Source organism: Chiloscyllium plagiosum, unplaced genomic scaffold, assembly GCF_037043375.1.
Source record: "Chiloscyllium plagiosum isolate Xiang-an unplaced genomic scaffold, Cpla_swu_hap1 HiC_scaffold_22, whole genome shotgun sequence".
NCBI classification, from domain to species: Eukaryota; Metazoa; Chordata; class Chondrichthyes; order Orectolobiformes; family Hemiscylliidae; genus Chiloscyllium; species Chiloscyllium plagiosum.
Window position 1 is genome coordinate 32,985,602 of NW_028270160.1, and position 26,004 is coordinate 33,011,605.

General features: G+C 39.2%; 1 protein-coding gene across 3 annotated transcripts in view; it reads right to left on the minus strand.

Annotated features, from left to right (window-relative positions):
• Positions 1-1,804: 1,804 nt before the first annotated feature.
• The window catches only part of fam53b (family with sequence similarity 53 member B), a 124,151-nt gene continuing 99,951 nt past the window's right edge, over positions 1,805-26,004 (minus strand). For all 3 annotated transcript variants that reach the window (XM_043712642.2, XM_043712643.2, XM_043712641.2), the window contains one exon: positions 1,805-4,363. In XM_043712642.2, coding sequence (XP_043568577.1) covers positions 3,998-4,363 — 366 coding nt within the window. In that variant the 3' untranslated portion in view covers positions 1,805-3,997. The remainder of the gene's footprint in view (positions 4,364-26,004) is intronic.

Consider the following 26,004-nt stretch of genomic DNA (forward strand, 5'->3'; position numbering starts at 1 on the left):
ATTCCAGCAGTCCAATGTCCACTTTTGTCGCTCTTATCTTTTAGATACCTAAAAAGAACACTTGCAATCTTCTTTTATATTACCAGGTAGCTTAATCTCACATTGCATTTTCTCCCAGTTTATTGCTTTTTTAAGTTCTCCTCTGCCAGTTTTTAAAGACATCCCAGTCCTCTGGCTTCCCATTAATCTTCACCACATTGCATGCTTTTTCTTTTGTTTTTATGCTGTTCCCAATCTCTCATCAGCCACAGTTACCTCATCCTCCCCTTAGGAAGAATTTCTGCTGTGGTTACTCCAGAAACTCTTTGCCATTGCTGCTCCACCATCTTCCCCGCTCGGCTCACCTTCCCAGCAACTCTGGCCAGCACCTCCACTATGTCTTTGCAGTTACCTTCACTCAGTTGTAATAATGTTACATTTGATTCCAACTTCACCCCCTCAAACTGTAGAGAAAGTTCTATCACATTATGGTCACTGTCCCCCTAGGAGTTCCTTCACCTTAAACTCCCGAATCAAGTCTGCATCATTACACATCACCAAATCCAGAATTACCTGATCTTTAGTGGGTCGTACCACAAGCTGCCTCAAAAGAAAATCTTGTGGACATTCCACAAATTCCTTATCTTGAGATCCACTACCATCCCAGCCCAGCATATTGAATTTCTTCTATCCCAACCTTAAATGATTCAATAATGGAAATTCCAGAACGTTTTAGGGTAGAGAGTTCCAAAGATTCATCAGCCTTTGGAGTGAAGCAATTACTCCATACCTCAGTCCTAAACGATCAACCCTTTTTCCTAAGACTGCACCTGTGTTTTTGATACGCAGATCAGTGGAAAAACTCTCTTGGCATCTAATCTATCAAACTCCCTCAGAATTTTGTACATTTCAATCAGATCGCCTCTTGTTCTTCTAAATGCCCAATTTGCTCTGCATCATAGGACAACCACTTCCCTCATCCCAGAGACCAACCTGATAAACCTTCACTGCATTGACCCTGGGGCAAGAATAGGCTTTCCTAAATGTGGAGACCAATGTTCACCAAAACCCTGTACAATTATAGCAAGGTTTCTTTTCTTTCCCCCCACTGACCTCCAGTACTCTCGCAATAAAAGCCAACATGCCATTTGCATTCCTAGTTGCTTGCTGCATCTGTATGCTAACTTCCTGCATTCTTTGACCGCTTGCAAGGCTCCTTGAACATCAACACTTGCACATTTCACACCTCCTAAATATTTATTTTGCTTTTCTATCCTGATGACTAGATTGAATAATTTCTTCGTTATCTATGATATACACCATCTGCCATCTTCTTGTTCACATATAAACTGGCTGTGCCTCTTTGTAGCAGCTCTGCATTTGCCCTATAGCTCATCTTTCCATCTAGTTTGGTACCATTAACAAAGTTAGGTATATTACTCTGTCTCTTGATCTAAGTCATTTTGATAGACTCTAAAATAGTTCGGGTCCCAGCACTAATCCTGCAGCACTCCATCATTCACTATCTACCAAACTGAAAATGCCCCATTTACGCCCATGCTTTATCAAACACTATCCATGCTAATTCTATCAGAACACCTGCCAGTCAAGTCTGCAATGTTTGCTTACCTGTGGTTTAAATCTCCCAGATTCTGATTTGCATTCCCTAATGCACATCACTGGGTCCAATCGTCCTCGCTGTGATTGTTGCTGAATTCCATCAATTTGCTGCGACAGGCAAATCCATTCCAGTGAAAGAGGGGAATGCGAAATGCACAAATAATGAACAGCATACAATGGCAGCATAATAAGGAAAGAAAACAAGTTTAGCTTCAGTTTCTTTTTATTGAAAATTGAGAACAGCCCATGTAAAACAACAGGAAGTGATACAGTTTTGCTGAAGACAGTCTCATCATAGAAATCAGATTTACTGATTTAGAATTTGCCTCAAATCTTCAAAGACTTTCTTGCTTCTAGTTAAGAATTGCATACAAATTTTCTGAAATACAGCAGTGTTCTCCAATTTATTTCAGCAACTGTAGCCCATGCATTCACTGTATATAAGCAGTCTTTTCATACAAAGTATGCATCGAGATTTGCTAGCATAATTTCCCTTAAGTATCAAGTTGAAATGTCCAGATTAGCCATATATAACTGCAGCATTTACTGTGTAAGCTTTCAAAGTACAGTAAGGCAAACAGGTTATGTAGTGCTGCGTTATCGCTGCAAATAATGGTTGGAAAAACTACAATTAGTCACTGGCTTTCATGGCTCAATTCTGAGTCATCACATACTAGATAGCATTCCATGAGCTGAAAGGCCTTTCACATTAAATAACACATTTTGCTACCATCAGTTTCTCTCGCACATGCAGGTAGTACTGTCTCAACAGAAATATTGCTTGGTCTACATTTGAAAAAAAAAATTTAAAATAGTCAATACTTTCATAGACATCCTTGCATTTCTTCTTGGAATTCCTGACATTCCAGAAATTGTAATAAACAAACAAAGACAGTCACACTTTAGAAGTGTAACCTCACTGTACACCATCTCGTTCCCAGCTCACTTACAATAATAGCCTTCTGAAGTTCTATCTGAAACCAGCAGCATTGATATTAACTGTTAAACTTCCCGTGTAACTAATTCCGGTTAAAAACGTATTGCAAAGAATGAGGTTGTAGATAATTTGTTACATGCAGTATGAGAAAATAATCCTTGCAGTAGAAAACATTTGTCCTGTATTGTACAAGTTTAATATAAATTAAGAAAAGTTGTGGGTTCTTTAAAAAATGTTCAAAAGTCCATTTATGGACACCCTGAGTCTATAGTAGACACACACACAAAACTGATAATTGGAATTTTGTGTTGTCCAAGCCAGAGATGCCAATTCTTCCGATTATGATAGGAATCCTGGATAGTTTCCTTTACAACTGGATTTTAGACCTGTCCATAAGTTTCTGCATGTTTTCACTGAAGTTAATGAACTTCCATTCATTTGTGGTTCAAAAGATAGAATTCTTATAACTTTGAAATCCACTGATTATATATTAAGTGATTTTCCCATCTCTCACTACCTGCCTTGCCCTTCTTTCATGTCAGGTTGCAAACATCCATTGGTTAAGAGCTCAGCAACTGGCATTCTATAGGTACCAGTGGGTATAGACCCATCAGAATTTACAGCAAGGTAGGCAGTCAATTGCCTCATTGCACCAGTGTGCATTGTCTGGAGGAGTTAGCGACTGAGTCCCACTGCAAACACAGAAATATATTTTGCTCCTGATTTTATTTTCACTCATTGCAGAGGAAAATATCTCAGTATTGCAGTACAAACATGCTGGGAAACATAAGACAGCAGCCAAAACTAAAATGGCTCTGCTTTGCTCACCACAGCAAGATAATACCAAAGTTTAGTTGCAAGAAAAAAGCAAGCTAAACATTAGGGCAGTTTTAAAAATAAGATGGTAAGTACAAGGAAACAAAATAAAACACAAACAAAACAGTCTGCAAACGTGCAGCATGTGACAGATTGCTTTTGTGGCTTCAGTCCATTGAGATCACAGTTTCGGATTGGGAAAGTTGGCATCTGTTAGGATGGGGTAGGGGGCCGGGGGAATGTTGGGTAAAGTGTCAATTACTAAATCAGAATGGCAAAGATCATTCACACTACATTTGAAGCAGTTTTGATATAAAACTACTACCGGTAAGCTTCGATAAAAAAACAGAGGGGCCACGTTTTCTTGAGCGTGCCTTCAAACTCAATGTCTCGGACAATTATATCTGTGTATAATGAGTAGTTAAAAACAAACTACCTCCAGTCCTATTTGGGTTTGCTCCAACAGATGCAGGACTGTCTGACTGTCTTTTGGCAAATTGAATATTCAGGTATAGACATACTGAGATGTGAAGTTGTTTGACTTAACATGCCCTTGGAACACTATTTAAAAAACACAAAAAAATGCAGCAAACTGTGCACAATTTTATAGATCTCATCTGCTCATGCATCCTAGAACCTGATAGGCTAGTTGTTTTCTATTTGCTCAATGTCAAGTTCACCATCCAGCTGAAATACATCTTGTCCAGCGTCTTCCCTCCTCCAGGAGTCTTTATCATTCTTCTCACTTGGCCAGCTTTGCTTCACAACCCCAAACACCTCAGTGTTCTCTCTGCCAGTTTCCCCTTTGCTAGTAGAGGGTTTTTCTGAGTCCCCATGATGCTGTGGTTCTGGACTACAGGCAGGGGTTGTGCCTGGCATGGGAGTTGAAACATAGACGTGTGGTGTCCATGTCTTTGCTGCAGTTGAGCTCGGTGAGATGGTCTGTTCTCGTTGACAGCAATCATTCCCAGTGGTACCCACAGAGCTGGGGCTGTGAAAATTCCTGAGATTCTATAAAGAGAAATCACAAAACAGCACATGAAAAGGTAATGCTTTCAAAATTCAAACATTTACTGACTTCCAGCTTTACCAGGACATTTTCCTCTACTGCCAGCATGGTGTATTACTACTCAACAAAGTCATACCAGTTAGTAAAATAACAAAAATAGAATCTCTTACTAAAAATCAAACTATCACGTCTGATTAAATTCCAGAGAATGTGCCTTTGAAAAGGTTGCATCTTTTTATTTTCTCCTATATTTTAGATTGTGGGTTGAAATGAGAAATGGACTGCTTTGAAAACCAAAAAAATGCAGCAAACTGTGCACAATTTTATAGATCTCATCTGCTCATGCATCCTAGAACCTGATAGGCTAGTTGTTTTCTATTTGCTCAATGTCAAGTTCACCATCCATTCTGCACTTTTTACAAGCAAATTACCAACACTTCTTGTAAGTGGTTCTTATATTGATATCTTTGTATAACCGGTTAGTTGCAGATGGGCTGGCAGCAGAGAGTGGGTACAATACTGAAATTACCAAGTAACTGATTGGAAACTGGTCACAACTCCACAAACCAATGACAAAGAAACCTGCCGACAACAAAGTGATTGATTCCTCGGTAGCTGAACAATACCACCAGAAGCCAATAAACCTCTGAAAGGACATGTGGTGCCTTTCTCACTATAATAAAACATCGAAGACCTGAAGAATATCAGGATTTTTTTTCCTCACCAGTTGCTGTAAACTGTGGCTTTTAGTCAGTAACTCACAGACTTTGCGATTTGTGACCCAGTCACTCTAAGCTTCCTATTAGGGAATGAAAGCACCTTGAGAAAAAGATGGATAAACAGCAAGTTCTGACAAGCAAAAGGATAATTTTACAGTGCGATAATGAGTTAGTGTATGCGAGTGCGTGTGTGTGTGTATATATATATATACACACGTGTGGTTTAGAGTGTGTGTGTGCGTGAGACAGAGAGAGAGACAGAGAGAGAGAGAGAGAGAGAGAAAGTTATATAAGGAGCTTAGAGTATTAACTTGTAGAATTATTTACCAACAATTCATTGATGTTTACCTGTAGTTAGAATCTACTTATTTGGAATAAATAGTAATTCTTCTTAAGTACTGGCCCCATGCTTTGTGTTGAACTGGGTCTATAAAAAAAGTAAGTTTGAGAATCTTGTGTACATTGATTGAATCTTTAACTTTTGTGGCAACACTGGGAATAGTGGGGCTTGATCTCCAGCATGCTACCCCAGCAAGATGTTACACCCTGGTGATGGAAAAAGGCAAGTTCAAATTTACCCAAAAAAAGACTCCTTCCTTTCCCTCGATACAACTTCGAGCCAGAAAACAAAATGAAGTGATTATATGGAGACTAAATACAACATGCTGAAATACCATAAAATGTAAATTGCACTAATTACCTGTATCAGTCAACAGTATAAAAAATCCTGCAATGCAACCTTAAATATAAATGATCAGAAAGGCATTGGTTCACCTTAAAGTATCTATTTCCTTCATGAAATAAAAGTTTGGCATTAAACATGTGATTTACTCAAGACTTGTGCCTTCCTCAATCTATATCATCACACCTTCAGGCTGATAGCTCCAACTATATCAGAGCTTACTTCATAGTGCAAAGTGCCACTTACTATTAAAGAAGATAAATTTTAAAAAAACATTTAATTAATAAATAAGTAATACTGCACTGTTAAAACAAATCTAAGTGAATCACATTTGAATAATAAGTAGTATGTTTAATTTGTGATCATTTGATAGACAAATCCAAGAAAAACATTGAGAACACCACTACAACAACTCTTTTTGCTGCATTCAGTAGCATGATAAAATATTTGATTCAGTAAATCTGGAAGCTATGATTGTGCTTCAAAGATGTAAATGTTCAAGAAACTTCATTATAATCCTGCAATTACTTTATCATCATGGGACTGCAAGTTTATTGAGTGGAAGATCTGAAACAGATGTCTACAAATCCAAATCAAGTAAAAAAAAGAGATAGCCCCCATACTATTTATAATCTACCTGAAAGTGGCTATTCAGTTCAACAATTAACTGCTCTGTGTTGCATTAACTACTGGCTCGATGGAAATCTCCTAAAGCTCAGACCCCTCCATGCCAAAACTAAACTGACCACCATTGATATGATTTACAATGTGCAGGTGACAGCTGTGTCATTGCTCACTCTGACGTTTTAGGAGTGACTCTCAATTTCTTCAGTTCTGTCATATCAGAGATGTAGCCCATCCTTAAATGTTGCTAAAACAAAACTTATACCAGCCTAACCTGGTCAGCTAAGTACTTCACCTCTCTTTTAGGTTAAAGATAATTCTATGCATCACCAACACCCAAACTCTAGATAAATTCCACCAATAACACCTCTGCTTTATTCTCTGGATACATTGGGAGGACCATCAAACAAATACTAGTGTTCTTCTTGAAGACAGCTGCACAAGCATTCAAACAAAACCCTGGTAAACCAACTCCAATGGTCTGGACACTGTCTGATTGGCCAAGAAACATGCCTCCAGCCAGGACCTGGTTCTAAATTCTCATATTCTAGGGGAGGACAGAGAAAACCCTTCAAAGGAACTCTAACACTCTCCTTGAAGTATGGCAGCACTGATGTTAATGACTGGGAAAAGCTTGCTACCAAATTAGCAACTACTTATCCATCAGGCTTCATCATATTTTGAATTACAACATCTTAATGATGAGGTCGACCAACTGTAGAGGAGAAACGTAAAAGGAATAAAATCCTGCAATCCAGAAACCACTATGTTGTGGGCTATCTTGCCCTGTATGTCCAAAGATCTGTGGGTCAAAACTCAGTCTGTTCAGTCACATGAAAACCCAGTGCAGAAACCTGCAATTCTGACTAGATATTCATCTTGACTTGAGAGTCAGCTGATGGTGTCCAATATTTTTCAGTTCATTTTTAGAATATATTTTCAAATAGAACATTTAAAAGTTTACAGAACAGATGGCTACTGCGGAGTGACTATTCAGCTTCTTGTGCCCGCACCATCTCTCAGTGATTTAGTTAATCACATTCCTTCACCTTTCCCCACTGCCCTGCAAATTCTCTTCTCTAGAGCTTGCCCAATTTCCTTTGGAAAGCTACAATTAAATCTGTCCCTAGCGCATTCTACACCCCAACCATCCGCTGGGTAAAAATGTTTTTCTTCACATTATCATTGTTCCTTCACCATTCAACTTTAAATTGGTGTCCTTTGATTCCCAGACCTTCCACCAATGGGATATAGGTTTTTATATCTACATTCTTCCAGATTTAAATACCCTCTCTCAACCTTCTTTTCTCTTAGGAGAATAACCCTAAGCTTTTCCATTCTATCCATGTTATTGAAGTCCTTCTTTTCTAGAATAATTTGAGTAATTTCTTTTTGCATCTTCTCTAAAGCCCTCACCTGCTTCCAAAATGCTATACCTAGAATTGGACACAACATCTCAGTTGAGATTGAAACAGTGTGTTATAAAAGTTCAACATAACTTCCTTACTTGTGTACTCCACACTTCATTTTATAAACCCCTCCTTCAGTAATTTGTGAACACCTGCAGGTGGCTGTTCCTGTTTCCTTTCAAATTATATCCTTTCTTTTGCCGTCTCTCCTTAGACATAAAATGTAATCCACCATATGTCAACCCATTCCACTGCGTTTGTGCTCTTGAAGTGCAGCACCATCCACCTCACAGTTCACAATATTTTAAAGTGTTGCACTATCAGCAAAATTTCAAATTGTGCTCTGTGCACCTGGTTCTAGGTCATATATATTAAAGAAAAGCATTGGTCAGTGCCAATACCTAAGGAACTCCATTATGTTCCTTCTTCCAGTCCAGAAATCAGCAGTTTACTACTGCCCGGTTTCCGGTCACTCAGCCAACCTCATACCTATACTGCTAATGGGCTACAAATGTGCTACCAAGCGTATGTCGTGGCATTTTATCAAATACCTTTGTTTCAAATTTAAGACCATTGTAAAACTGGTTGGATGAAATATTTGCTTCAGCTGCGATAAATTAACCCAAAATTCTACTCATTCCATTATCTTGGAAGCCACCAAGATCTGGTCCAGGTGATATTATCACAGCTTAAATCAAACTTGAATTACCTCTCAAAAAAAAACAAAATCATATCACTGATCCTGAAAAGGCAAAGATCCAAACAGACACAACATTCTCTTGCTTCATTTTTAGTTTGAGGTTTTTGGGTTTACTCTTTGTTCTGACATCATATTTTTGCACAAACAGCATCTGTTTATTGTCACAGTTATTTCTCCAAGATTACAATGACCATTCAATGTAATAATTCTTGTAAATGTATTAGTTTAAATATTATGCACGATTATATTTTATACATTCCTAAATGCACTGCTAAAATTCAAAGCTCCTGAGACAGCACCTTCCAAATCTACAAACACTTGCACCAAGAAGGATAAGGGCAGCAGATACCTGGGAACACTACCCCCTGCAAGTTCCCTCCAAGCCACTCACCATCCTGAGACTTGGAAATATATTGCCATTCCTTCATTGTCGCTGAGTCAAAATCCTGGAATTCTTTCCCTAAAGGGATTGTGGGTCTATCTACATTAAATGGACTACAGCACTTCCAGAAGGTAGCTCATCACCATCTTCTCAAGGGCCACTACAAATGGGCAGTAAATGCTGGCGAGTCAGCAATGCCCCTGTCCCAAGAGTGAATTTAAAAAAAAATTATACTCTAAATTTCTAAAAATTCTTTTTGAACAAAAATGAGCAAAATCAAGATTCACATTGCTAAAATTGAAAATTTGAGCACATGCTGCTCTCAGTTTTCTAGTCAATTAAATTAAAATAATCAAGACAGCTAATGGAATGCTGGCCCTGAGAGGACTGGCGTATAAAGACTGTGCTGCAACTATACAAAACACTGGTTAGACCCATGTGGAGTCTCAGGAGTAGATCTGAGCCACTGGAAGGATATATTGGCCCTGGAAATGGAAAACACTAAGTTTACAAGAATGATACCTTGATTTGTGGGGCTAAGTTATGAAGAGAGATTATACAAATTAGGCCTGTTTTGTCTAGAATTTAGAAAGTTAAGGGGTGATCTGATTGAAGTCTTCAAAATAGTAAGAGGAAAAGACAGTGTAGATAAACATAAACTACTTCCACTTGGAGAAGGTTCTAGAACTAAGGGCATAGTCCAAAAATAAGGATCTGATTATTTAGAAGAAATGTTAGGAACCACTTCTACACACAAAGAGTGATAGAGGTTTAGCTATCATTCCCAGAAACAGCACTGGATGCTAGCTTAGTTGTCAGTTTTAAATCTGAGATTTTTTTTTGTTAAGCAAAGGTATGATGGGATATGGGCCAAAGGTCGGTATATGGAGTTTGACCACAGATCAGCCATGATCTCACTGGATGGCAAAACAGGCTCAAGAGGTGAAAGGCCCACTCCTGTTTTTTGGTTCAAAAATTAGGTGTAGTACACAACTGAGTTTCAGGTACATGCTTCCAAAAGGTAAGTGAGCACTAAGTCAAAAAATGTTCCGGTACTAAGTAAACAAGTGTAGCTTTCCATTAATTTGATATTTTTGAAGATATTGGCCATGTTCAGGTATGCCTAGATTAGGCAAATTCTAATGAACTGCTTAATCAAAAATACTTCAGTTCAGTCAGTGCTCTGCTTCAAAGTTAATGGTGTTCTGGTCTCGTTGCTACTATCCTGACACTCAGATGGTAGCCGAGGATGATAAATGCCATAATACAGTAATCAAATTATAAAGGTGGTTAACTGTAGTCATTGGTAAAACAAATGCAAATCACTTTCAATAATAGAGGAATTGTACTCCTCTATTTTCTTTTCATCTCTCTCATCATCCAATGAAAGATGGCAAAAAACAGCAGATTTTAGCTCCCCAGAAGTTCTAATCTAGCATTTAAGGACACTGAGCTTTCTCACTATGAAAATGTTTTCCTGCGGTTTCTGAACCACCATAGAAAAGTAAATAAATAAACAGTAGGAGGTCACTAAACAGGAAATCCCGTAGACCAATCAGCCTTAAAGACAGGACAGAAAGTTAAAATGGTGCTTAAAAAAGAAATAAAGGGGTTCTGATATCTAAGCATTTTTATTACCCCTAAGTTTGATCGGTTATTTCGGACTAATTTTGCTCACTTGCTCAACAATATTAGGCAGGATCTCCAGAGATGGGAGGGTCTTCCAATTTTATGGTTGGGCCAAATATCTCTCATTCAGTTGAATGGTCTTCCTCATTTGCTTTATCCCATGCATATGCTCCCTATAATGTTTCCCAGGTCAACGCTGCAGAAACTTAAGGGTTGGTTTGGTTCCTTTGTCTGGCATAGTGGGTGGCAATTACTAAATTGCAATTGCCTAAAGGAGGCGGAGGAGCTGATTTTCCAGACATCAGGAGGTACCAATTGAGTTTCCTGCTGTCCTTTGTCTGCGATTGGGTAGTTAATGATCCGGGCTAAATATGGCTGGATGTCGAGGCCTCCCAGGCAAAATGCCCTCTTATTAACCTGTTGTTTATGTTTATGGATAAGATGAGGGCAGTTATGGAACACTGCCGAAATCCTATTGTAATTAGTACAGTCAAGGCATTATCCAAGACTTCGCCATTTATGCCTATAGTTAGTATGACAGAGTTCCGACCAGGGATGATGGACTCAGGGTTCAAACTATGGGCAAGATAGTTAGGTTTGCTGAGACCTGGGCCTTGGCGGAGGGACTGCTGAGTTAATACAGGTATATAACACTCTCATTCATTTGTTTGAGAACTTTGCACCAAGCATAGCTATTTTGTGTTTTTTGTGTTTTCTTTTGTTTTTCTTTTTTTTGATCTATTAATCACTTACTTTTTTATTGGTATTGTTTTGCAGAGTGTTAGGATTTTTTTTGTATTATAGGGTAGGTTAGTAGTTAGTAAACAGTAGTTGTATTGTAATTAGTGGGGTTTTTTTCCTCTTTATTATACAGGCATTTGTTATTGGTTGTATTTTCAATAACTTTGTATTTTTGTAAAGTCAAAAAATTTTTTTTGCTAATAAGTATATTCGCAAAAAAAAAGAAGCAAAAGAGGGAAAATAAATTCTGCTGTGCAGAGGGGTGTCCTTGTGCATGAATCACAGAAGGTTGGTCTGCAGGTGCAACAGTAATTAGGAAGGCAAATTTAATTTGTCCTTCATTGCTAAAGGGATTAAGTTTAAAAGCAGACAGGTTAAGTTGCAGCTGTACAGAGTACTGGTGAAGCTACACCTGGAGTACTGCGTGCAGTTTCGGTCTCCTTACTTGAGAAAGTATGGACTGGCACTGGAGGGGTTGCAGAGGAAATTCACGAGGTTGATTCCAGGGTGAAGGGGGTTAGTTTATGAGGAGAGACTGAGTAGACTGGGATTATATTCATTGGAATTTAGAAGAATGAGGGGCATCTTATAGAAAGATATAAAATTATGAAGGGAATAGATAAGATAGAAGTAGAGAGGATGTTTCCACTGGCGGGTGAAACTAGGACAAGATGGCATAGCCTCAAAATTAGGGGGAGCAGATTTAGGACCGAATTGAGGAGGAACTTCTTCACCCAGAGGGTTGTGAACCTGTGGAATTCCATGCCCAGTGAAGTAGTTGAGGCTTCCTTATTGAATGCTTTTAAAACTAAGATTGATAATGTTTTGAACAGTAAGGGAATTAAGGGTTATGGTGAGAGGGCGGGTAAGGGGAGCTGAGGTCACGAAAAGATCTTATTGAATGGTGGAGCAGGCTCGAAGGGCCAGATGGCCTACTCCTGCTCCTGGTTCTTATGGTCTTATGTTTTAATATCAGTTTTATGTAAAATGTAATTATGTTCAATTGCTTCCTCTCAAAGTAATGCAAATGAGGGCCAAGTTATTCCTTGCTGATAGCATTGTGAAGTTTTGAAAGCTCGTGTTCCACGTAATGCATCATCAGACTGTGTTTACACATTTACGTAGCCACAGATTTTGATGAAATACACGCTCCTTGCAAAAGTATTGCACTTGGATTGCTGGCACAGTCTGTTCTTGGCAAAGGTAAGCAGAGTGACATAAATCTTTTTTAAAAATCAAAACAGGTGAAGCATTAATATTGCTGAAGAATTGGGAGGATATTGGTTAATCTTTCCTTCAGCTGGTAACTGCATACAGTGAGCAGAACAGCAGAGTAGGAGCCTGCAGAAACTCAAACTTCATAGTTTTGTAAATCCTTCTTAATCCCGCACGACATCTTCTGAAATTGAATGGCCCTCAATTCAGTACTTAAATGAATCCGAAGCAAGAAGTTCAAAGAGTTCATGTTCAAAACCTGCCTTTCTTGACTCCAGACTCAATAAAAGTAATTTTCAATTTCCCCAAGTTTTGTTATTAAAGAAATTGGTTTGCCCTAGTTTTGGGGCATAATTGTTGTGATTCGTCAAATTGACATGGATAGTACACTACCACCTCATCTGAGCAATTTTAACTTTAGCCCAAGTGGTTCCTGCATTGATTCTCTATTCTTGTGCCTGCAGTCTCTGCACTCTGTAAAATGATCTCTGCCATCCATATAGTAAAACTAGCCTAATGTGCTTAAAGGAAGGCAGTACCTTATAGGAAAACTGCATTCAACAATCTTGTTGTATTGTCAATTCTTGCAAAGTTCACACCAGGGCAGAGAGAGTGATTTATCATGATAGACCTGGGAGTGGATGGGTCTGGAGTGCAGCTGGATAGGTGGAGTGACTCCATGTTTTCACAAGTATTCAGCAGACACTCGAGGAGAGGGACCTGCCATTGAGAACTCAGATATGGATCTCAATAGGGCAGCATTTAGCTGAGTGCTGATGGGTATGAACACAGCATGCTGGGTGTATTGCCTGATCTACCAGGCAGTCTCCAGTCACTGCCATGGAGTGGGTCAGTCCAGCCCAAAGCTAACACAGACTAAGGAGCAAACCTTGACCACCCCAAAACCTCTAGTCCTTGTTGTATAGCAAAGCCATAGGGACTGGTATCCCTATAGGTATACCTACACCTCTGGCTCCAACCAACACTTTCCCCATGTCTTGTGGAAGCAGCAGAATTATCATGAAGACCATGAACTCATCAAAGCACCTTCAATAACACACCACAGACACATTTTCATAGAAAACATGCCATAAATTTATCTAACCTATAAAGTAAGTGCTGTCCTTTAATGTAACTGGCTGTTTTAAACTCGAATTATATAAAGTGATCAGTGTAGACAGAGTTTTCATATGTTTTATTCAAATTTGGGATCCTAGAGTTATGTCAGCTAATTGGGCTGTGTGGCCCCAGGATAGTGCCAAACCAAGCTTTTCAGAGAACACATGGGGCTCAATGGTGGTCACCATTCTTTGCCAAATAAAGATATACAGGAAGTGGCATAATTTGTCTCCAGGAAGCAATAGTAAGCCTCAGAGTTGCTGCTGCTCAAGGCAGCACAGCGGCACCAAATTTCTATCCCTCAGTATGCAAATGGGCCCATACCCAAAGTGGAAAATATCAGAGGATTTAAATATTGTATGAGGAATCTCCACCAAGTATCCTTAGCTTCTTCACCCTAGCTTTGAACATTTCTGTCTGGTTACCAAAAGAATGCCAGCATCACAAAATCCCCATGAGATGTTCCCAAGGTTGCTTTCAGAAACAAGGGAGAAGATTGCTGGGTTTCACAGAGAGATTTAAAACTTCACTGACCACAGGTGAAATACCAGATGACTGCAGGATAGCTAATGTGGTTTCTATGTTCAGGAAGGGCAGCAGGAATAAGCCAGGTAATTATATACCAAGTTAGTCTGATGTCAGTGGTTGGGATATTTTTAGAAAAAATTATGAGGGACAGGATTAATCAACACTTGGAAAGTCAGGGATTGATCAGGGACAGTCAGAACAGATTTGGTAAGAGGGAGATCCAGTCTCTCTAATTTAATGGCGTTTTTGTGATAAGGTGACTAAATATATTAATGAAGAGTGGTGCAGTGACATAGTTTGCATGGACTTTAGTAAGGCCTTTGTCAAGGTTCCACATGGAAGGCTGAACCAAAAGGTAAGTGCCCATGAGATCCAAGACAATTTAGCAAACTGGATCCAAAACTGGCTTACAGGTAGGAGGCAAATGATGCTAGAGGGTTATTTTATGATTGGAAACCTGTGACCAGCAATAGGGATTGGTGCTGGGGTCCTTTCAGTTTGGTTTGTACATTAACAATCTGGATGTAAGTGCAGAAGGTGAAAGTTTGGAAGAACAATGGCAGATTAAATTTAATAAATGGTAGATCTCTAGGGAGTACTGAGAAATAAAGGGACCTTGGTGTACAAGTCCATAGATCCCTGAAGGTGTTAGCATAGGTGACAGGATGGTGAACATAGTATATGGGATACTTCCTTTCATTCACCAGGGCATGGAATATAGGAGCAAGAGAGTCTTGTTACAAATTTATAAAACGTAAGTTAGGGCACAGATGGAATATTGGGTGCAATTCTGGTTTGCCACACTATTGGAAGAACATGATTGTACTGGAGAGGTGCAGAGGAGGTTCACTGAAATATTGCCTGAGATAAAACGTCTTAATAATGAGAGGAGACTGGATAGACTGGGTGTGTTTTCCTTGGAAGAGAAAGGCAAGGCTGAGAGTTGAGGTGTACAAAATTATGAGAGGCTAAGACAGAGTAGATTGTGAGGATATTTTCTCCATGACAGACATGTCTTAGACCAGAGGGCATAGGTTTAAGATGTGGAGTAGGTCACCCAGAGAGTGATCAAAATAAGGAATGTGCTGCCTGAGAGAGTGAGGGAGGCAGGTACTCTCACAACATTTAAGAAGCATCTGGATGAGCACTGGAGCAAGTGCAGGTAAATGAGATAAGTGTAAATGGGTGTTTGTTGATTGGCATGGGCGCAGTGGGCTGAAGGGACTGTTTATATGTTGCATGATACAATGACAAAATTCAGCAACAGATCTAAATCATTTGTGAGTCAACAGATGGAAGAAATCCAACAATTGTCAGGATCCTATTTGAAAACATTTGCTATGGAACAATTTAGCAACTTTTAACTTGGTCACTGTCGGGTTTTCTTAAAAGGAATTAAGTTAAAATATTACCACAACAGATGGATATCCTCTGGGGGTTTGTGGAGGTGCACATTAAATCTGAATATTAAATACTAGACAAATATATAGACTGAAAAAAAATGAAGAATGAACAACAGGTCAGCAGCATTTGAAATAAAAAAAAATGTTTTGGGCAAAATACTTTGCTAAAACAGAGCCTCAGAATTATTTTACACTTCCAATTTTCAGCTTTCGTGGCTTTTCCTACAAATATATTTTTCAACATTATTATTCAAATATCCATCCTTTGCATACCTTATCTGTTTTCAAGAAATATCCCATAGAAAGATTTAAATTAAGTCATATTTATGAGGGTAACCTGAGCACAAGCAAATTAGACTGGGATTTTCCAGTGCCATTTGGAAATACAGGAGGGGGGCAACTCAAAAAAAAACAAATGCCAACAGCTTGTGTGCCAGTCTGCTGCCTCTGTTCCTGACTCTGATATTTCAGACAACGAGGAAGAGTAGGGTCAGACAGGAAAGTGAGGTTGCCTGAACTGTTGATTGGACAGCTTGAATTCACAAGGGAGATCGTTAGAAGCTCACCTTCTGACATATTAAGTTGTTATAGGAGCACGCAACTACAGGGAGCTCTCGTGCAGCTGACCTGATACAACCTGACAGGAAGAGAGAGATGGCAACACTGAAACAGCTTTACTTAATGCCAAAAAATTTGAAATTTGGACAGAAAACTACTGAGTAGCAATAAAATTTTATGAATCATCCTTTCCCTACCATATCCAGTCTCAGCTCTCCACATACCGTGGCCACTGTAAAAGATTAAGATCATCTTATTTTTAATGCTGTGCAGATGCCTGTCAATTCAGACTCAAACTTGACCCACTTTCTTGGTGTCTCACCCACATCTTGTACTCTTACTGTTTTAAGAACTTTGTTGCTTCAAGAGCTAGAGATGCTAATGAGCAAAGGCCAGATGTAAACCACACAACCAACAGCAGTCCAACAAAAAGAGGTGGGATTTTTTTTACAAAACAACAAGGCAGTAATGTAAATCTTGAATAAAGAGAAACACGAGAAGTTCTCAGACATGATATGAAACCATGCAGAAGTTACATCTACAAAAGGACCGCAGAAAGTAGAATCACTACAAGTACACGGAATGCTTAATTTGTAACAAAAAGAAAATAAGCTAAAGCTTCCGCGGAAAGCCGCAAAGACAGAGTTCAAAAAAGCAAACCCTAGACATTGATAACATTAGCAATGATAGGGAGCACCAGAAAGAGTCCAAATTAGCTAGCACAAATTGGAAGGCCTCAGACGTCCTTTATAAATGTAGGATTTTTAAAGATAGAATGACGTTATACTTTTTTGATTTAGCTGTTGCAGAACTAGATAAGCAAGCAGTAAAAATAAAGATATCCATTGGAAATAAGGGGTTAACACCTCAGACCTATCCAAAGAAGATCAGAGAGATCCTACTTAGCTATGGGAAGTGTTGGAAAATCAGTTTTGTGTAAAAGCACACTTTAGCATTCGCCACTTAGAACAGATATTTTTCAGGCAATAGTCACAGAATCAACTAATTAGTTTGAGAGTAGGTGCCACAGCAAGGTTTAAGGGGAAAGATGATGGCTCAACGGTTAGCACTGCAGCCTCACAGCACAAGGGACCCGGGTTTGACTCCAGCCTTGGGCAACTGTCTGTGTGGAATTTGCACATTCTCCCTGTGCCTGTGTGGGTTTTCTCCAGGTGCTCTAGTTTCCTCCCACAGTACAAAGATGTGCAAGTTAGCCATGCTAAATTGTCCATGGTGTTCAGGGATGTGTAGGTTAGGTACATTAGTCAGCGGTAAATGGAGAGCAATAGAGTAGGGGAATGGGTCTGGGTGGGATATTCTTCAGAGGGTCGGTGTGGACTTGCTGGGCCGAAGGGCCTGTTTCCATACTGTAGGGATTCTATATCAAACTTAGATGTTGAGCTGTCTTGGATGGCAATTGAGCTGGTTATAACTTAAATGCCCAGCAAAACTTTCCAAAAAGGCCACTTGGAGACAAAGAAGGGTCACAACATTGAAACACTTAAGATGATAAAAAGCTATTGCAGCTGAAAATGTATTGCTGGAAGAGCGCAGCAGGTCAGGCAGCATCCAAGGAACAGGAGAATCGACATTTCGGGCATAAGCCCTTCTTCCCGAAACGTCAATTCTCCTGTTCCTTGGATGCTGCCTGACCTGCTGCGCTTTTCCAGCAACACATTTTCAGCTCTGATCTCCAGCATCTGCAGCCCTCACTTTCTCTCGAAAAAGCTATTGCAGTCAGGCAATATCTGCAAACAATGGGTGCAGTTACCAGCACTGGTTCAGTAGCCAGGATGCAGAAAGCAAGCATGCTACGTGGGAAGTGCAGCCTGTTGTACCCTTGGCAAAGTTTCCTGCGTTCCAAAACCTTTAAAAGTCATGTGGTACAAAAGGACACTGGCATCACCCATGCACAAAATATGGTGCCAAAAAGCAACTGGAGGCTGACCAAGATGCAACCAGACAAAAAACTTGTGTAGCATTCTGGTAGTAACAATAGGGATTGCATCAGAAACATGCAAGAATGTACATACGTTAACAGTATGAATATTCAGTGTCGAAGAAACTTAAATCAGAAGGTGAACAGCTTTCCCACATTGTAAATGGGATACATTGTAAGGATGAAGTCAAACAGTTACAAGCTTTCCCTAAATAGCATTACATACCTAAAGAAAATTCCAAAGTTTGATCAAATCACCTGAACGTTAAGCTCTTAAACTCTTAATTCTTTCAATCCCCGTTTCTTTATAGTAATTACAAAACTATTTACAATGCATACATATTTCAGTGTATAAAATAATATCTTGAAAAAGAGATACTGTATTATTGACATAGGAGCTAGGTTACTTTAAGAACTAGATATGTTAATGAGCCAAAGATAATGATGTAAACGCATGACCAACTACCATATACAGTCCAGCAAGAAGCATGCTGACAGGAGACTGCATAAACAATTACCTGTAATTGCATGTTAAACATAGAAAATAGGAGGAGTAGGCCATTTGGCCCATCGAGGCTGCTCCATCATTCAAGATGATGGTTGATCATCCAAAACAAAACCCTGTTGTCACTTTCTCTCCATACTCTTTGATCGCTAAAACCCTAAGAACTATGTCTAACTCCTCTTGAAAAACTGTAGCAGAGAATTCCACAGCTCACCACTCTCTAGGTGAAGATATTCCTCCTCATCTCAGTTCTAAATCGCCTCCCCTCTATCCTTGAACTATGACCCCTAGTTCTGGACTTCCTGGTCATTGGGAACATCCTTTATATATTTCCCTTGTCTAGTCCAGTTAGAATTTTATTGTTTTCTATGAGATCTCTCCTCATTCTTCTAAAACTCCAGTGAACATTGTCCTAAATTGTAGCCTGTAAACAGACTTGCTTGAACTTTATTAGAAATGGAGTCCACACTACTCAATCGGTGTTATTCACAAATAACACAAAATAACAGAACAGATCCTTCTCCTACCCCACCTATTAACTGGGTGGTAATCCTGTTTTTCAGGGACTTCAATCGCATTAAAACGACAGCACACTGAAGACAGAGGCAAGTCAGTGACTCTCAACTGAGCCAAATCTCCCAATTCTCATTTCCAGCCTGAAAATCCAGTCCACAACCTGTTTCATTGTGGAGTTTGGTAACATTGGAAAACAAAGCATCCAACCTTGCAATTTGTATCCAACATCTAGAGGCTCTCAGCTTCACAGCTGCAAAGTGTCAAGCAGAAATATAGTTTTCTTGGACAACTATCACACCTCACAAGCTCAGATGAGAGGATGGCATAGGGGAAATCAGAATACTTGCGCAATGAAATTTTAATTCATTTCAGCTTTTGCACATGATGCTGAAATGATGCTTTGAAATGTACCAAGTATTCTCACAACACTTGTGAGCATCAATAAATACTTTCTGAACTCAAGTTAAAAGTGGTAAAGATTATAATGGAAGGGAAACTTAAAAAGCAAAATTTCAAATCCACATAAGTTTTAAATTTACGTTGTCGTGGATGAACTAGTGAAGGGTGAAGTGAGACTTACTCAAATAGTTTCTTTTTAATAAAGGTTTTCCAATCCTTCCATTAATTTTCAAGAGGAGCATAATGATCCACCATAGTCATATTAATAGTTTCAGAACCTTTCTCAAGTGGGTATTCTTTATTTACTGATCAGAAACCAGTGAGCTATTCTACCAGAGAGGGTATCACAGTAAATCACACAGAGTGAGGAAGAAAAGCATTGCTGTTAAAGGTTGCAGAGGAGACAGAGTCAGGATCTCTCTATGTTGACAACTACTCTCACTGCAATAAATATGGTACTCTTTTACTGGACTCCCTGTCTCTTTGTTGCACATGCACTCCCTTAGTTGGCAGTCAGACGGAAAATCAACCTCTCAAAGTCTCCCAGGGTCAACAATGGAGGTTCCCAGCTGGCATAAGTTTAATTATTTTACAACAACATGTGTTGTATTCCAAATAGCCATGAGAATTAAGAAATCTGTTCTGAATACTCCCCTGCCAGAACTCTCCCCTCTTGCTGGTCCAGAGACAGTGAAATAAATTGTAGGATCCCAAATGGTCCCTTGGTTGATCAGCTAATTGAAATAGACTGGAATGTTCAATATCACATTTCAAAGTCTAGTTTACTTATTAAATCTTTGACTTGATTTTGAAATTATAATTTAAATATTCAAGACAATGCCTCCCCCATTGACAACACCACAGAGGGAATGACTGTCAGAACAGCTGCTATCTTTACCTCAGCCATACTTTGTGAAATATTGTACACGCTGATCTCACCAGGGCTGAGAAACAGATTAAAAGCAGCTAGATCTTCATTTTTTCCAGCATGACTATTTCAAAGGGATTTATCCCTAGTTAATTTTAATAGTGGTAGATAATTAGAACGCCCACTGAAACCTCACCATAGCTCCCACACACACTATGTAATTCACATGTTGTTCGATTTAGTAATGCCCATACTAACCTGAAGTAAACAGCAACATTGTTATTGGCACAACTTTAAACCATGCCATGGAACCCTGCATTTCAACTTTTTGTGTTAGCTTGCCCAGTTCTGGCTTGCTTAGTTTGACTATTTGCAATAACGTCGGCTGATTTAGAACCCTTGCAACGCAAAACACCACAAATATGTCAGAACAGCATGAATTTATTAACATATTAATCTCACTCAAGCTGCAGCCAGCAATAATGTCGTTATTTACTTCAGGCTAACATAAGGCACTTGTAAACTGATCAACATATGAATTACAGATTGGCTGAGCTGGGTGGATATAGGAAATTGGGCAGTTGATGCCACTGCGTAAAATTAGCACTATTCTTCATTACTTATTCCCCAGTGAAAGCAACCTTTAATAAACTTGTCATTTTAGGATTCACTCTGCATTTATTCTGCTACATCTCCTTTTACTTTCCTGTCAACATGCATCTCACACTCTCAAACAGAGAAAGACATTTAATACATTGCTCTTTTCAAAGCTACAAGATTCAGGGAATCAATGATGTTTTCATCTCTTTGGTATTTGCCGAGTAATCACAGTTCCAAAGTTCTTGGGTGGAGGTCACAGCCTGACTGTGAAAATAAGTCATTAGCGCAAAATCAGTTTATAAAGAGTAAAAAAAATTAAACATACACACGCTGCACTTTTGTGATTTAAGCAAAAATCATTGTTTAAGTTGGTGTCAAATTTCTTACAGCCAGTTGGTGGAGGAGGAGGAGGCCAGACAGCAACCGTTACTCAATTTTAGATTTATTCGTGAAGTGAAACATTACAAATCTATAGCTCCTAACGCTACAACAACCTATCACTATTATCAATAAGATCGCTTCATACATTTTTTTGAGTGTCCCTACCTGGAAATACTTAACTTTAAATTTATACCATCAACAGAAAAGGGGCCCTTTTGGTGCAGTGGTAGTGTCCCTACCTCTGAATATGATGACAACCGGCTCAACCTCTCCATTACCTTTCTTAATCCTTCCACTATCGTCATGAAATCAGATTGCTTGTCTGACATCCAATTTTGGATGAACTGCAATTTCTTCCAGTTAAGGGTTTCAAAAACTGAAGCTGTCATCTTTACCCTCGCTACTAATCTCATCAAACTCCACAGCCACTGTTAGACTGAACTAGATTGTTCAGAACATCACCATCCAATTTCACCTCAATGTGAACTTTTAATTCCACATCCTCCCCATTACAAAAACTGGCTACTTTCACCATTGACTGTCTTTATCCTTACATTAACCCATCCACCCATTAGAACCTTTATCTCTGTATTTATCGTCTCCCGATTGGATTTCTTCAGTTGTCTCCCAGACTGCTGCTCACACTCTAAGTTCTGATCAGTAAGTTTAGCCAAAACACTGCTGCCCAGATCCTGTTGTATACAAGGTTTTGTTTCTCCTGTGTTTTCATTATCTACATCTATCTCCCACAATGTCAAAATTAAAAATTCTCAGCTTTGTGTTTGTATCACTCATTACCTTGCCCACCATACCTCTCTTATTATAGCCCCACGCCTTTGAACTTTGTTTCTGTGACTCCAGTCAGAGACTTCCTCCAAAATCTTTTAGGGCCTTGTACCCTTACTTTCACACCCTCCTGTAAAACCCAGTCTGGTTGACCAAACTTTTGGTTTAACCTTCTAATAATCTCCATCTTTGTCAACACATAAAACTTCGATTACTGCAACTATATAAACTGATGAGGAAAAAGTTATTCTCAAAATTTAGTAATTTTCATTATTGGGGGAAAGAGTTGGTAGGATGCCATCTCTGGCCATGATTAACTGTCATGCAAAGTTTATAACACAAAGTTTTATGCTATGTCCTGGCCTTCACAGCTCCTTAAATGAATGAACCAGCAAGAGGCAGTTTGGTTTCCCATCCCTATTAACTCAAAAAGAGCATGGAGAGAACACAGCAAAACGAGTACACCATTTAGAACCTCAAATGAGATTTCAGATGATCTCTAATCTAAAAGTCCATTTACTTGCTGGGGATCTACAGCCTTCTTTAGCGTAACCTTATTGATCTCAGATTTAAAATGACCAATTATGCTAACACCGGCTGCTTGTGGAGGGAGGAAAATTTCACAGTTTTATCATGCTTTGTGTGAAGAGTTTCACAACTTTGCTCCCGAATGATCCGATTCTGATTTTAGGGTAATGTCCTCTTATCTTAGACTTTCTCATGAGCAGAACATGTTTCTCTCTATCTTGGCATTTAATTCCAAAATACTTTTGGGGAAAAAAAACTCAAGCATAATGCCTGTGAGAAAACCACCTAGCAATTCGTTTGGCCAGTGTACATCGATTACAAAGACTGATTAAAAATATGAGGATGGGTTTTGCAGTGGAGCAAGCATATTGCTTGCACACCAGCCCCCGCCCAGTGGAAAAAGTTGGTTACAAACCAGCTGACTTTAAAATCTGCTGCCTCACAGGAGGCAATTGGGAAGGTAATTGTGGGACTTCAGACCTAGTCCTATCAGCAGTCAGCTAATTTGATTGACTGACAGCTGAATAATCACAGCAGTTTCAGTACTCAAGTGTGGTTGCTGCTGGGACTACATAAGATGTTTAGGATGAGATCATTGGCAATCATACTTACAGCCGAGGGTTCTCGTTTGGGGAGGAATTATGGATGCAAAGAGGAGAAACATGGTGAACAATTTGGGTCTCTTACTCCATGAAAGATGGATTGCCTTCAGATCAATGTAAGAATGTTCACTACGCTGATGCAAGGGTATAAAGGGTCTGTCTTATGAAGAGATGTGGAGTAGATTGGCCCAGTCTTTGTAGGGATATAGAAGAATGAGATGAACCTTATTGAAATATACAAGTTTTTTTTTTAAAAAGCTTTTGACAGGGTAGATGCTGAAAGGTTTTAAAGACAGATGAGGAGGAATTTCATCTGAGGGTTATGAATCTGTGGAATTCTTTACCACACAAGGCTGTTGAAGCTAGGTCATTAAGTATATTCAAGATTGAGATAGTCAGATTTTTATTCAGTAAGGGAATACAGAGCTATAAGAAATGCAAGAAAATGGCCTTGAAGGTTATCCGATCAGTCATGATATCACCGAGTGGCAGAGCTGACTCAGTGGACAAAATAGCCTATTCGTTTCTATGTCTATGATCTAATGGATTAACAAAAAACAAAAAAAACTGGTTTGTGGTTGGACTTTGATGATTTTCAAAAGGAACTCAGAGCTAGCTAACATCTTGGGGTGGTATCCCCTCAATGAACCTCCACAAAGAAGCAAACCCCATGCCTCCCTCTTTTCACTGTAGATGGTGAAATAGTATATTGATCATTCAGTCTGCCTTCTCCAGCCACATGTATTATTGCAGCATAGGCAGAATCAAGTCCTTAACTGCCCACTATTCTCCAGGCCTAAGGCCAGGGCAGGCTAACTGATACCCACCATATTCTGGGGTAGTACTCAGGGGTGGGCAGGAGGTAGTAGCTTAGCCACCCAACCCATTTTATGTGCCCCTCCACCCACCTGCAAATGCCCCAGCTGGGAGCTATAAACTGCCCCCATGACCTCAGAGACGGAGATAAACTTAATTTAGGTTTTTGGTTTTCTTACTGCATGTTCCATTAACATTGAATGCTGGATTTATTAATGTCCCAAATCTCTTCGAGCATTTTAAAGAAACGTCAACACTATTGCTGAAGACATTGTTTTAACAAGCCTAGAAAATCCCTATAAGTAACTAATATAAGGCCACCCTTTGTTATTGGAAATGAAATATAAAAAATACATGAAATACATAAATCAGTGGTCTGACAGCATCTATGGAGAGAGAAACCGGAGAGAATAATTTTGCTGTGTGTTGGTCACATTATTGAAGAGCACAACACAACTTTTCATGTTCACTGGCCACCTCACCATCACCTCTCTCAGCTCTGCTATTGTTCTGATATTATCAAACTGCTGTCCTTAGATCTAGTACTGGATGAGGAAAAAATATCTTCAACTAAGCAAGCAGAAAACTGAAGCCTGCCCTAAATTCCATTCCTTGCTATCTTTTGACACTATTGCTTTCCCAGTCTGAAGTTAAGCCAGTATATTCAAAGGCTGATTTGACCCTGAAAGGAGCTTTCCACCCGATTTATGCAACATCACTAAGACCACCTCTTCCATGTCTGTAACATTACTTGACATCACCCATTTGAGATTACTGAAACCCTATTCTTGCCTTTGTTGCCTCTAGACCTGACTACATCTCAATACACTTCTGGTTGTTCTCCCATATTTGTACCTCTGGAAACCTAAGCATGTACAGCAGATTTTGGACTGCCTTAAGCCCCAGTTATCATTACTATGCTCACTGACCTGCATTGTCTTTTGGTCAAGCAATGTCTTAACTTTAAAATCCCTCCATGACCTTGTCCCACCCTGTTTCGAATCTCTTGTGGCCCTACAACGCACCGAAATAACTGGTCAAATTCTGGTGTCTTGAGTATCTTTGATTTTGGTTGGTCATGTCCTCAGTTGCCTAGGCAACCAAGCTCTGGAATTCCCTCCTCAAGGGTCACTGCATTTTCACCTTACTCTCTTCCTTTAAGATATTTCTACAACTTTGAGTCATCATACCAAAAATGTATTTATTTATCTTGGTGTCGTATTTTGTTTTATAATGCTCCTGTGAAGTGCCTTGGGATGCTTCATTATGTTAAATGCTTATATAAGTTATTGCAACTTTTATGACATTTTACTTATAAGTGATGTGTGCTCACAGCTTAACAATGTTAATTTGCTCAGCATTTTAGTCCACGTCAATCATCAAGTATAGAACTGGTTATGCACAGTAAACTGAACTGCTCCACCAATGCAGATCTCTCTATATTGTGCATAACTTAGTTATATTTAGCTGCAACAACAAGCAAACAGGAGAGAACCAATACTGGCCAAGCTCTATCCTCTCAGGCAAATCAACAAAATGTAAATTGAGAGTAAAGAGGAAGGCAATCAACTCTCCAGATTACAACCTAAGAAATAAAGACAAAAAAATTAACCCAAAATATTATTTGAACAATTAAGGTAGTGCTTTAATTTATTAAAATTAAGCTAAAGCTAACTGAAGAACAAAATCAGCAGAGCAAAATGAAAACAATTGTATGGCAGCAAAAATATACTTTTCTAGAGACTTTTAGGCTGTTATTTGAAAATCCAATAACGTTAAGCTCAACTTTATTTTTAAATTGTGCAAGATCATCTATGAAGACAAGTAGGGCATTTTAAAAATTCTCCTGTCACCTTAGAGAAGTTTTCAGTAAAGCACAGCAAGAGCATGAGACCACCATTATCTACAAGGTCCCCTCCAAGCCACTCCCCATCCTGACTTAGAAATATATATTACCATTACTTCATGGTCTCCGAGTCAAAATCGTGGAATTC